Source organism: Lissotriton helveticus, chromosome 3_1 (genome assembly GCF_964261635.1).
Source record: "Lissotriton helveticus chromosome 3_1, aLisHel1.1, whole genome shotgun sequence".
NCBI lineage: Eukaryota > Metazoa > Chordata > Amphibia > Caudata > Salamandridae > Lissotriton > Lissotriton helveticus.
The window spans coordinates 767,159,368-767,173,544 of record NC_136061.1 but is presented as its reverse complement, the minus strand read 5'-3'; the positions used below and the strand labels follow the sequence as shown (position 1 = coordinate 767,173,544).

The window sequence follows — 14,177 nt, the reverse complement described above, 5'->3', positions numbered from 1 at the left end:
ACCGGTGCCAAAGATATTAACAAAAGAAAAAATGCTTTTTGAATAGAAACAAGGTTCTAACTAGACCTACTTACTGGCGACCGCCAGTAATGAATGAATGAATGAATGAATGAATATATATATATATATATATATATATATATATATATATATATATATATATATATATATATATATATATATATATATATATATATATATATATATATATATATATATGTAGTTTTTCACACAAAAAAGAACCATCCTTTTTCCCAGCCGAGTCTGTGACTATTTAATGCCATGAACTATGAGATTTAGAAATTCACCACAGCGAAAGGTAAAACGTGCACAATTTTTTTTCCAATATTGGTTTTATTGGTACATTTCAAATTAAATAGAAGGAAATGTTTCTTTCATAATCTGTACATCTCAAATTAGCATCAGCAGAGAATTTCCGGGGCATTAAAAAACAAATATGTAAAAAAAAAAAAAAAGGAAAGCAGTGGTTATTGATTGAGTATAATCCGGTCTCAAAAAGATTAATCACTGTCTTAGCTTTTTCTGTAGGCCTTCTATATTCTACATGTTCACATCAGTTTCTAATTCTAACAACACAAGTGCATAAACTTATTTATAACATGTTGTGTAGCTCATGGTACTTAGAGCAATGCATCCCCCCGATAGAAGAACTGCTTGGTGCCGGTATCTTAGAGCATTACTGTTAAGTCAATGCGGGGCTTCTTTTGCATAATGGATTGAGTTGGTACAACTTTATCTTTTACTACCGGGCACACCAGTCATCAAAAATACAGTACTCTAATTTATGGTAAAACAGGAGGATGGATTATAAACGTATTCCATGAAATGTAGTAGTGGCACTTAAAACATACATGATTTGTTTAGAGTGTATAAAACAGTTGAATAAATCAATAGCAAATAATTGCACGAATCTCACATTTACAGGATAACACGAAAAATCATAACACTTTTCAACAATTAACTTCAAGTGTTTGATCGGGAAGTAGGTACTGCTTTTTTCTGAAGCATGTTTACAAAGACAGCGAAAAAGCTGGGATAACAAACTGTTTAAGTCTCCATGATAAACAGCGCTTCAGGAAGTACAGGAAAATCGCCAGTGTTACCGTTGCTATTTTGTAAGTAAAAGTCATTCTCATTTACACATATTTAAATGAACTTTTGTATATATTTACTGTCCAATATGTTTCAGTCAACTGTCTTTTCTGAAAATACTAACTGCAGGTTTGAATGAACACTTGGATGGTGGTAAGACGGTCACATGTGGGGTGAGTGGAGAGCTTGGAAGCTTCTTTCGTGTCTGCCATGAATGCTGCCTTTGTCCCATTCCAGACGCACCACAATTAGCTCAAGACAACGTGACGGTCAAAGACAGATTTCCGCTGTTCTTGGACTTGCAGCTTCCAGCGCTGCTGGGCGTGTTCTACTTTATTCAACACGTTGGCTCGGCTCCTTGAACGAGCAAGTACTTCATGAGCATTGGCAAAGGGCTGATGATCCTAAGAGGAAAAAGAAACAAGTTCTTGATAAAAGGGTGTAAAACAACCTTGACCAATTTAAACTTGATGAAATGATGTGGCTTCACTGTTAATTTGTCAGTTGCGTTAGCAAAAATACAAATACTTTATTAAGTGTTTAAAATGTGAATGGGTCAGGTGCACATTATTTACACAGGCTAACCCTGAACACCGACAGGCGAAACCCGAAATGTAGCAGATCAAATAAGGTCACAGCCACCGGATTTAACAAGAAGACTCATGGAGACAGAATGATCTGTGATGTACGGAACACTCTAAAGAAGGGTTTTTAGCGGTCAGGGAAATTCCTTGGCGCTCTGCTAGTTGACTCAAGTGTCTGAATGTTTTGTGTGGGTGACACACTCACAATAACAAATCAAACATCAACCTACGCACACATAATAATAGATAAACAGTATGTAGGTAAATACAAAAAACTACAGTGTGGTAGCCACAATTCTGTAAGAAATGTCTTCAGATGAGTTGGATGATATTCAGTCTTTTAATCTTTCTTTAGTTTTGAGCCAACCAACAGAAGAAAACCAGCCGACATGTGTTTCGTCGCAATTGTAAAATAATTCCGCAACTTCCTCAGGGCTGTATATAGAGGATAGTTGTCTTGGTCATTGCTCAGCCAGTGATAATTCCAAAACGGCTGGGCTAAACACTCGTAGATTTGGCTGACTTTGAGGTACCAGATGTGCCGTGAAAAAGAACATCCGGCATGTTCTGATCGCGCCCAGCCGGGTTGGAATTATCATCGGCTGAGCGACGACCAAGACAACTATCCTCTAGATACAGTCCTGAGGAAGCCGCGGAATTATTCTCCAATTACGGCCCAAACACGTGTCGGCTGGTTTTCTTCTGTTCGTTGGCTCTAAACTAAAGAAAGATTAAAAGACTGAACATCATCCAACTCATCTAAAGACATTTCTTTTAAAATTGTGGCTACCTCACTGTAGTTTTTGTATTTACCTACATACTGTTTATCTATTATTATGTGTACCTAGGTTGTTGTTTGATCTGTGATGTAGGCGCATCTCTCTGGAACTCACCGCGCCCAGATCTGAAGAATCAGCCAAACTTGGGAACCTTCTAACAAAATCTGAAGACCAGACTCTTGAAAGAGTCTTTCTACTCTCTTCCTGAAACAACGGGTGCTCCCCATCTCGTACTAGGGACAGGCCACCTTCAAATGCTGTCCATGTCTCACTAATGCCAATCTCTGAGGAAACACAGATGTCTCTTCTCCCAAACTCACCCACATCTTCCAACAGGCTGGGGCAGGACTTATAAGATGGACTTAATATCTGCACACACTAGAGCTGCTAAGTGGTGTTAGGAAGCGGGCAGACCCAATGTAGTCCAGTCATTTGAAAACAGTACTTTAGTAATACTAGTAAACAAACTCTGTGCATATATCTTTTTGTCATCAATATCTATATAAGGTGAAATTCCACTTGCTAAATACCGACAATTACCCACCTACTCGTAAAAAAAAGTGAAGAAAAAATTCCCGAATTGAGCAGTGTATCACTGTACAGTTAACGTAGGGCAGCATGGGACCCTTCAACTATGAAAGAGGTAACTTTTGTGATGTATGTATTAACACTTCTGGAAACTAAAAACGTCTGATATATGAATTTTCATCTAACTTGCAAAACAAAAACCAAACTAACTGCAAGACAAAAGTGGTAAGGATATCACACATTTTATATAGCAATTTTTACATTAACAATAAAAAAATGCTGCAAAGAAAATATCTTATGCAATCAGACAAGTCACAAGATGTTTTTCATCTCATTAATTACAATGATTGGAATTCCTCTTTAAAGTGATTTAAACTTTCACCTTCGAGCCCTGTGGGCTTGTCAAATGCATGACTACGTGATGCTTAGCAACAATTGACCCAAATATAGCAAAATTATATTTTATTTTTCTCTACTTCGTTTGGGCATAGCTCAGTAAACTCTGTTTATCTTGAGGATGGGCAGGTGTCGAGTCACCAGATGCAATTTAGCTACCTCGTTTCCCTATATTTTTGGCTGTTAAGCTGCACTCCTTTACCATATGTACAAAGCAAGCGTCTGCTTCTGTGCATCTAGCGCATTTTATCGCTCTGCCTGGGGTAATCCTCGCCAAGTTTGTAGGGGTGAAGTATATTCTATGCAGTACACTGAATTCCACCAATAAAAAACTTGCATTGCTTGGCACCTATTTTAGGTCGAGCCTAGACATGCACTGTCTGGAAGACATGGTGTATATTCAGTATGTGGGCTGTCATTCCGCCCCTGGCTGCTGATTGGTTAAGGCGAGCATCACTCGCAAAAGCTTGCTTCTCAATGATGCTTTGGTCTTCTATGTCCCACCTTCTTGTGTCTTGCTCCTCCCCTGGAGTATTGGCTTATTATGTGTATCCTTTCACAAAAGAGTTTTTCCCTTTGTGTTTGTGCACTCTTTTAGTTTTGAGGTAGAAAGCACAGGTTTTCCAGGCTCATCGATGCGCCCCCTTCATGGATGCCACTGCTTACTCCCACGCGCCATTGTACCTCCCCAGCTATACCCTTTCTGTTGTTTGTTTTCCTTCCTCCTCATTATGCACGGGTTTTCCTGGCTCAGCTCATCGCAGCGCCCTCTTCATAGATGCCACCTCTTACTCCCACGCACCACTGCCCCTCCCCGCAACCATACTCTTCGTGTTCCTTGTTTTGTTTGTGGCTTTTACGTTTTCAAGCTCACTCTGACGCACTTGCCCCAGAGCAGCACCTTCACCCGTTTCCGCAACTCTCCCAGGTTGCTACTTGCCCGTTACTAATTTGCCACCGGTGGCTGTATTTCAAAAGCAGCGTAAACAAGTGAGAGGACACACACACCTCGCCTCCATTTTTTCCATGCTCTCCATCAGTGTGGGGAGGCATTCTGTTGGCAAAGCACACGGTCATTCAGCAGCTAGCCTCGCGCCAGGCATCAACACGGAAGATGGACACCATGGCCTCTGTGTCTCTGGTGCAGGCATGCCACAGCCTGATGCTCTCAACATTGTTGCTGCAGTCCGATCTGAGTTGGTTTAACTTTAAATCCCAAACTTACTGGGTTTGTTTTTATGTTATTTTTAAGACCTGCCAAGTTGCCCATATGATGCAGTTCCTTCCAGGACACCTTGCCCGGAAAGTGCAGCCCCGGAGTTACTGTAGCGGTGACAAGGCTGCCACCTCGCATGTAGTAAAGTTGTACTCGTTTTGTTGCTAAATATGCACCCATCTCCCACGTTTACATGCAAACCCCTCCAGAGCAGACCCCAGGGCACATGCTTGTTTTTTAACTGCTATCTGTATATTTAGAAAATGTTGCATGGGCACGGTGAACTTTCCTTCCACTCTCCTCATGAAAACACGATGAATCTCTTCAATCTGTATTTTCATATTGTTGCTCCCCTCGTTTATTGCCCTTTGGGGTCTTCTGCGTATCACAAAATACATTTTCAAAAATGGCTGCGGCTTGGCTGGCATGTGTTTATTCCGTTCTAGCTTTGTGGATTGAGTTGCGTGTCTTTTCAGCTGACACAAAGCAGACACCGGTATGACACGCATAAACCGGCAGACTGCCGCTGACCGTGGGACCCGCAGGGGAGCATGGGCGGGGCAGCGCCTTAGTCCCACCCGTCTAGCGAGCAACCTATCGACGCCCCTCCCTGCGTCCACCAATCACGAACCAAAGGGGAGGGCTCACCTGGGGAGGAGGGGCGCCTTCGGTACTTAATGCTGCAGCGCCATGGCTCGGCCCTTCCGAATTCTCCCGCGGCTCTGCTCTGTTCCCACCCTGATCCCTGACCCAGCAGCTAGAGCGGCGGAGCGAAGTTTTGAATGTTGTAATGGTCTGGTTTTGTGTTGCAGGCGGAGTTACAGGGCGATCTGGAAGCAGACCGACAGTAAGGGTACCTCTGCGGCAGAAGGGTACAGTAAGGGTACCTCTGCCTGGCACAGTAAGGGTGCCTGAGCCAAGGACCAGGAGCCAAAGGAGGTTCCGGGAAACCGGGACGGCGCCCCGTTAGTCCTTCGGGTGGTCGGGGGGCCTGAATCGACCGGGGGTGTGCCACACCGCTCCGCCCTGACAGGGGGGGGCGGGAGTTTAACAAAATGGTAATGTGCTGCACCGTCAGAGCATCGACTCGCCGTGCAAGATGGCAACTTAGGCATGTGGGACAGCGAGGGGCTGCCTGCTTTGGATCGCCCGTAAGATGACCCACCATAACGTCATACCTATGTTGTATGAAATAAACCTGCAGCAGTTCTTTCCCACAAATATGTCTCCTGAGTTTCCTTTGGTGTGGGAAGTGTAATTGTGTATTTGTACAAGCGGGGGGAGCGCATGGCGGTGTGGGCACTAACCACCTTCACTAGAATGCCTGGGTACCAATGCCAACACTGCCTACATCTGGCGGCTGTTGGCACAGATGCACTAGTAGACACCACTTAAAGCACACACCCAGATGCCCAGCGGGCAGAGACACTGGCAGCCACACCCAGCAGCCTCCCCACATCCCATGGCCCATTCTCCAAGATTGCATTGTCAGATTCATTACAAAGCACATTGTAACTGCAGACTTGAGTCTCGGGTGAGTACCGTATCTGAGCAATGACGTATTACAGCCCAGCTTTCATATCTAAGTCTGCCATATGACTGACTCTTCCACTGCTCTGCTGGCCTGACCTGCAGGGCACATACTAATATGATTCCAACGGTGAGAAAGATTGCATTGCAAAGGCTTGTGATATATAGGCATACTCGCTTCCAGACAATATCCTCCATGTAATCCTTGCTACCCTCTTCCCATTTTCATGATCTTAAGCATGTCGCTCGATAATATGCATTTACCTTTGACGCCTTATAGAGATTGGAAATCAATCTCTTACCTTGTGCTAAATTTAACATAGCTACTGTAACTTCTGATGTTTTATGAGCGACTGGAAAACGCTGCATTTCCTTAGCTGTTTTTGTCAATTTTACATACTGTAGGAACTGACCCCGTCATACTCCACAGTTTTATTGTGCTCTTATTGTGCTTTCTAAAATACGAGGAATGTTTATTGATGTTTAAGATTCCCTACTAGTTCAACTCCAACTTTCCTCCACTGGGCTATGAACATTTCTTGTCCAACACTCCAATAAGGTTGTAAGCTCCACATGTCCTTATCAGCTGCAGGTCGCAGTGCATTTTCAGTGTGCACTTGGCACATATGACAGTAGAAAAACAGCTAAATGTGAGGGTTGGTTAGAGTCAAGTAAATGTGGTAAGGTCAGGGGAAGGAGTGTAAATAAGCATGGGGATCAAAAAAATCCATTCTTTCATTCAACTTCTTTCAGGGACTTTTTCTGTTAAAAAATGCCAAATCTAGCAAAAGCGTGCTGCAAATAAAAAGCCAGAATATTGCTTTCTAATGCAAATGTGCTTGACAGAAATTTTGTTGAGAAAGGTTATTGAACATTAGACAAATTTTAATTTGGAAAACAAATGATTTGCCTATGTTGGCTGGTGTTTACGAACAATCAATAGGTTTGATAAACTTCAAGAATGTACCCATCTTCTTCTTCTAAAACATGTTAAATAATGGCACCAGTTGCGAGTACTCAAATATAAAACACCTTTCCTGTTTCCCAAAGGTGGACATAAGTGAATAGAACAATGAGACAAAATTAATTCATGCATAGTCTAGTAGTTAACTCTGGCTTCCCAGTAGAGCCTCCTTGGGCCTAGTTCAGGAGTAGAGAAGCCTCTCAAACAATGTGCAAAGTGGTAACTGTTGCCCAATACAGACCTATCAAACACCATAACCAGGAGGTTACTTTTATAAAGATGCTTGCCCCCAATTACCTCAATCTGCTCAGGGCAAAGTGGAGCAAACTTAACTGACTATTGTTAAAGCTAGAGAGAGAGGAAAGCACATGCAATGAGAATTAAGTCATTCACTTCAATTCCTCCACGTTCATTATGTGATTTCCAGAGAGTGAAACTATAAAATAAAGAAAATAAAAAACTCAGCCCCACTGCCAAGCTGGCTCAGGATATAGAGAAAGCATTAGGGGAATGGATAACAATAAAAAATAAAACACTAAGTGGGCACAAAATAATCAAAACAAATGGAACAACCTTGTCTAGAGAATCCCATAACCAGATATAGACAATCATTTGTGCTGCTCACGCTAGTCTTTTTTCCAAAGAAGGCAGTTAACAAAACAAGGGGCATGCACACCCTCCTGGCCAACAGCGGGACTTAAATTGTGCTCCATGACCTGGCCGTCTTGATGGAGAGAAGGATGCCATCTTCCCCTGTTCCAACCATCATGTCAAACCTTTGTTCACTCACACAGGACAGACGACGGTACCAGTCCCCTTCACAAAACTACTCATCCTGCACTACTGCTGCTAGTTTTCCACAAGACCCTAGGTGTTTGTCTTCTCATCCGCTGCCTAGGTTCGAACCCCAGCTCACAAACCAGCAAAGCCACAAAACCAAAAAGCAAGTCGTTGACAAAGAAGAGCAAGTAGCTAAAGACGTAGTATGGAAAATGAAGGATCAATAGGTTGGGAGTAACTGACACAGGAGGGCCATCTATTTCGATGGCGATATGTAGATGTCAGTGACCATGTACGGCAAGGCCAGTCAAAGGTGATGCGAATGAGGTTCTGCAAGTAGATGAAGTGGGTGCAAAAATTAACAGCGGGATCAGCAAATTGAAAACCTAGTAGCACATGGGCACATAAAGGAGCTGAGAGAGCAGAGGGTATGGCTGGGCTACTTGTAAGCAGGGGTGGGGTGTTGGTTAGTTAGGATGGGCCATAGGGGCATACTGGTGTGGTTAGCAAGGAAAGGTACCAATGAATAAAAACAGGGAGATATTAGTGAGCCAGGGTGGAGCAAAGGCACACGAGTCAATCACCAGTTGTTAGGAATGTCAATGAGTGGGATGAAGACTTCCATAATGATAGGTGTGTAAGAGATACGTAAGCAAGGTGTGGACATCTCTGAGAATGGTAGCCTGCTGATTAGAGAAAATTGTAAAAGGGTGCTGATGAGGCTTCAATCTAGGACAATGGAGATGTAAATGGGGTCAGTAAACAAGGGAGAGAGAGTGAATGAGGTTCAGAAAAAAGGGGAGAGCAAGAGCGTATGGAGGTCTGTTGGAGGGCAGTGCGAAGCTGCGAGAAATATTAAAACGAAGTGCAGTGTGCTTCTGGGAGTGGGGGGTTGACAGCAGAATGGGTGGCGAGTAAGTATTGTGTCAGTAGGCAGGGCGCAGTGATTGGCCTTTGGAAGGGAATTGAGCAGAGAGAGTAGGGCAAAATAGTGATAAGGATGTGGGTCAATAAAAAGTGCAGTGGCTGGCGCATGTGGATAGGTAAGTAAGTGGGGAAACAGATGGGCATGGAGGTGTAAACACTAGCCAGTGAGATTGTACTTGTGTCAGTAAAAAGACTACATGTGGCCCAGAGAGTAGAGCCTGGGTATAGAGGTGGTGTGGGCAATGAGGAGGGCAATTGGCTGGACTTATTAACCCCCCCAAACAGTTTGTGAATATTTACTGTGACAGATGATATCATATTTATCCATCCATATCTGTACTTGAAAGGGACTTCTGTAAATAGGTTTGCTTCCTCAGAACAAGGCTTTCCTTTTACAGCCCACGCAATTCATTAAGTAATTTACCAATCAAGAAGTTTGACAAGAACATGACATATTTTCAGTCAGGTTCCTTTAGGATTGTAAGAGAACTTTCAAAGTTATTTATGTAACCAGCGATCTGCTCACTAAAGCAACAGGAGAGTGTGTGTGTGTGTATACATGTGTGTAAGCGAGTGTGTGTGTGTATTGTGTACGTGTGTGTGTGTGTGTATACACACACACACACTCGCTTCGCCCCACTCTTTCAATACATATAACCCCAGTGATGCTCCTTAGGGATTTTTTTAAACATAGGAATGCAGGGAAGACTTAACACCAGAAGAGCAGATGGAATAGGCGAGGCAAGCACAGGACGACGATAGAGGCTAGTAACCTGGTGGAATCCAACACATGCAAATTCTACAACCTCCACAAGCTAAATAAGTGCACCAATGCAGTCAGACAACAGATTCGGATAAAAGAGTAGAAAAAGTACATTTTTAAGCTACTATTCACACATGTTCCTCCAGCGTTGTGGAAACCAAAGCATAAGAAAATCCCTTACGAAACAAAAGGGATATGCGTTTCACGGCACACTCCCTAATACGGGCTTAAGGCATAGAAAACACAAAGTACAAACACAAAATATCTACAGTTAGTAGAGCAAGGTGATTGTCAAAGGGACAATAGTGTATTATGTACCTGCTGCACAGTCAGCCCCTGGCTTGCAAGTTAGAATGTCAAGTCCCTGTTGGCAAAATGGCAGATGTGCCATCTTCTTCTATACACATATTGCCGACTTCTTCTCTCTGCAATAATGCTTCAACTACATCTATTGGAGGTTAATATATCTCCACATCTCGTTTGAATCCTCATACATCCTCTTAAGAATTCGGATAAAACCAAGACATGGAACCACTTTAAAGACTTCTGATTTTCTCAGGAACCAAGGGAGCAGCGATCTGTAGTGTAACAGGTGAGTAGAACAAGTTTCAAAGAATTGGACTGTTGTAAATTAAATGTAACCTGCTGCAGCCATATTTTGTTGCTCATGCTAACTTTAGGAACAAGATGTTCCCATCTCTGAGCCTTAAAGAAACTGAGCTCTGGCTGCCAAGATTAGAATATTAGCGACCTAACGTAATAAACTAATATTAGTTACTAGTGAAGGCCATTTTCTAATTCTCATGATCTTAGCAAGGTACCTGCTTGTTGCAGGGTATATATTTGGGTCTTGCCTTCTCTCAGGGTGTCCAGCTCCATTACAAATACATGAAGATTCCCTTGTGTGAATCTCTGGGATTTACACACTACTAGTTTTAAACTCTTTATAGACTCGACAGAAACGTAGAAGAGAGCTTCCTTCTACAGAGGGGTTAGCACTGGAGCCCAGGGGTTTCAGCAGCCCACCAAATATGTGTTTTACTCCTTAACTAGCATAAGAGGACATATTTGTTTCTTGCAATACGGGCCGTTGCACTCAAATAACACCGCTGTCAGGAACCTTCATTACCTGTCTAATATCTACAGATGGAAGGAAAACAAAAGATATGTTCATATGAAGAAAATAAATCTGTCTAATATTCTTAAATTCTCAACTTATTCACTTCTACTAGGTAGACCATGACAAAGGAGATGCGATTGATAACCCACTGCACAATCTATTTATAAAAGAACTGTATACCAGTGCAGTGGTGAAGCAGCTTAAGTAAATGGAAGAAATACTACTAAGACCAAAAAAATTGTGTTTAACTGTAGAGAATGCAAGTCAGGCCCTCTTTTCACCAGGCCCTCTGAGCAGCTGGCCTGCCAAAGTAAGCTTCCAGCAAAAGCTTGCAAAAGAAATAGTAGTGACAGACATCTGTGGTTCAAGCTCTGGAATTTAGGGTGCCCCGAGAAAAATGGAATTCAAGGGTTCCCAAAACACGAGCAGAGAGGAGAATTGGATAGATGAACCATTGCTCATCTCTGGATCACCAGCTTCAATCCAAAAACAATAATTTATAACTTAATTCTTGTAGTTCTCAATCTAACCTACTGAATTACCAGGAACAGGCTCTGAGACCTTTAGCTTTCTAAATCCACCGTGCGTCTTTGAAAGCAAGGTCCCGTCTTTAGTTGTTTAGGAAGTGTGCATAGAATTATATGGTTATAAAAGTGTGAAGATTACGGTCCAGGTTTTCTGACATGCCTGTCATGCTTTCTGGTGCAAAGGTGTTGTTGACTGCAATGGCAAGAATTGTACTGATTCACCGAAGTCCCTGAAAGATTTCAATGAAAATCTTTGATTGAGAGGCAAAAACACAATGAAAGACGCCAGGCCACAATGAGAGTCCTGTACAAAAAATGCGAACATATTTGATTCGATTTGTATACACCGAAGTTAAACACTTCCATTTCGGTCTCTGTTCATGCCTCTGGCACTTCTGAATGATAAGAAAAGGCTATTTTCATTCACCGAAGGCAACAGAGATCATCAATACAGCTTCTCAAAGTAGGGGACTATGGCCTCAAAGGCCGATAATGAAAAAGTAGTAGTTGCAGGACAATTCAATCACATCATGCAGCTACACCCAAACATTCAATGGGTTTGTTAGCACAAAAGTGTGCATTCAGGAAACACTAACCTGCAGTGGCTGTCCACGAACACAAAACAGGTTAGGCTATTACAGACTTGTTACTAGAGGAACAGATCCAAACAAGGCACTAAAGGAGGGTAATCAAGATAAAAATGTGTGTTGTATTAATTCTCTAAACCAGGAAAGACCGCTGCTTGCAGGGCGGTACCCCAAATCTGAACCACACGTTTTGCACCTAGACATGAGAGCCCGAATGCCCCACATTTGATGTCAGTGATGCCATGAATATGGGAACGCATGACTAAGAAAATTATGAAAGGCCTATCACGACAACAGCAGCCGAAATATGGGCATTGCCACAGTTCCATAAACTAAAGCGTGAAGCATAAGCCACTGGCAAGATCGAGGGATGATACTGTACGTTAGGTGATATGTATGAAGGGGGGGGGGGGTGTTTATACATTTGCTGAAGCCAGACGAAGATTTCCACCATGGGCAGCCTCATGCATGGAGGAATACTCATAGCCAATATCAAAAGAGCACTCTCCAAAAGGTAAAGTAAAAAGTCTCCAATTATTAGAGAAAAAAGGGAAAGAGAAAACAGAGCAAATTGGTACAGAGTATTGGGGTACCATAAATTAGTGTCTACAAATGAAAAGTTCTACCTCGCACAGTTCAAAATATCATACAGTGCCTACCTAAACCTCATTATTATAGCAAAAAGATGTATCCAGCCAGGAGGGGGAGTGCCAGAACGGTCATCGCGACAGCGCAGACGTCCTACATTTTGATACAGTCATGCCCATAGTTAGAGAATTCTGGAAACTGGTGGTGACCATTCTGACAAAAGCGCTGGAAAGTGAAAGAACACTTATTACGCACTGTATTTTAGGCTTAGATTAAAAACCTAGGAAGGTTGAAAATCGGTATAAATTTGTAGCGTTGCTGTTCGCTAAACGAAGGGTAAAGATACATGGGCTACAACAACTGAGGCACTACTAGACATGTGTAATGCAGATGCAAAGGAGTGGTTATTGGCGGAGGAGATCTATGTGAAGTTGATATAGAGGGATGAAGGATTACCTGAAGACATCCAAGAATGGCGAGAAGTGTCAAATAAAATAAGGTTAAAGAAGGAAGGGGTTAACCAACTACATGGTTTTGTAGATTGATGTAATGTTTTATGTATACAAGCAGCATTCGATGGCACAGGTATGTACGACTTATAAGCATGGAAAACTGTTACGAGATGTACCAGGAAAATATCGACTTAGTGCAAAGTATTGTTGCTGCTCTCTCATATGTAAATATAATTATAAGACTTTGTTATGGAAAACAAATTTTAAAAACTGTTTAAAAACAGATGTGCGTTGTACGTGTAGCAATATTGGTGCCTTACCATGTTGGATATAGGAAACATTAAAATCTGCAGAGTGGTTCAATTTGTAAGACTGACCAAATACCAGAAAGCAGAATTGGCCAATGGTATTAATGGCCTGGGGCTTAAGTCAGAAGGTGGTCTGGTTTCAACATATCCTCTGCATAACGCTCTGTGCATTCCTTCGGTAAGGAAATTACACCCATGGACACATATGCCGAATGAGGTCTGTTGACCCACTCACTCAACGAGTTTAGAGAGGTCAATGTATTTATTTGTGCTAATCACAAAAAAGATGCAGGTCTGTAGAGAGCAAAAGCTTGTAGGATTGGCTCCTAGATTGACCCTTATCCATCATATGCTTTCTACCCCTATTCTGCGATCTAAATAGTACTCGGACTTGGCAGCAAACACAGTAGAGAGAGTATTACTTCAGTATCAGCTTTGAAGATTGTTCGTTTATTCATTATTTAATCATTTATAGAGTGCAACATCACCAAAGCTTCTTGGCACTGATAGAACGAAGAAAACACAACATGTTAAGAGCTGATTATACACTACAACGTGATTGTTGGTTTCTTCTTTAGAGGGATTTGTCCATTGTTAATTTGACCTAGAGATCTGGGTGGGGTTGCATTTGGGGTTAGTTTTTTTCAGGGGGGAGAACATAACTACGTTAAATCTAACAATTCATGAAAAGTAGAGTTGATGTGCTACCCCTCTTGACCTTGGGGCACCATGAGACCTGTTGGGGCAGGGGCTTTACTCTGAGACAGTCTGGTCTTCAACCAGCCCATTCTTATGTGGGATTCGTAAACCGGAATAGTCTATCTACACTGGACAGAAATCAAGTCAGTACAGCTAACCGAGGAAAGAGGAGATTCTCCTTTCAAATATAGCCATCAAAAGGGTAATTCTGATTGGCTGACCATCTCCCAGTGTTCTGCTCCGTGTGCTAATATAAGTTGGAGCTTCCGTCCAGCTTTTGGGAGATTTACACTGACTCGGACTTGCGTTTTTTCTG

The 14,177-nt window shown here is 42.3% G+C and overlaps 1 protein-coding gene across 1 annotated transcript in view; it reads right to left on the bottom strand.

Moving 5' to 3' along the window:
* Nucleotides 1-334: 334 nt before the first annotated feature.
* The window catches only part of TMEM9B (TMEM9 domain family member B), a 231,768-nt gene continuing 217,925 nt past the window's right edge, over nucleotides 335-14,177 (bottom strand). The window contains exon 5 of the mRNA XM_078680984.1: nucleotides 335-1,517. Coding sequence (XP_078537110.1) covers nucleotides 1,362-1,517 — 156 coding nt within the window. The 3' untranslated portion in view covers nucleotides 335-1,361. The remainder of the gene's footprint in view (nucleotides 1,518-14,177) is intronic.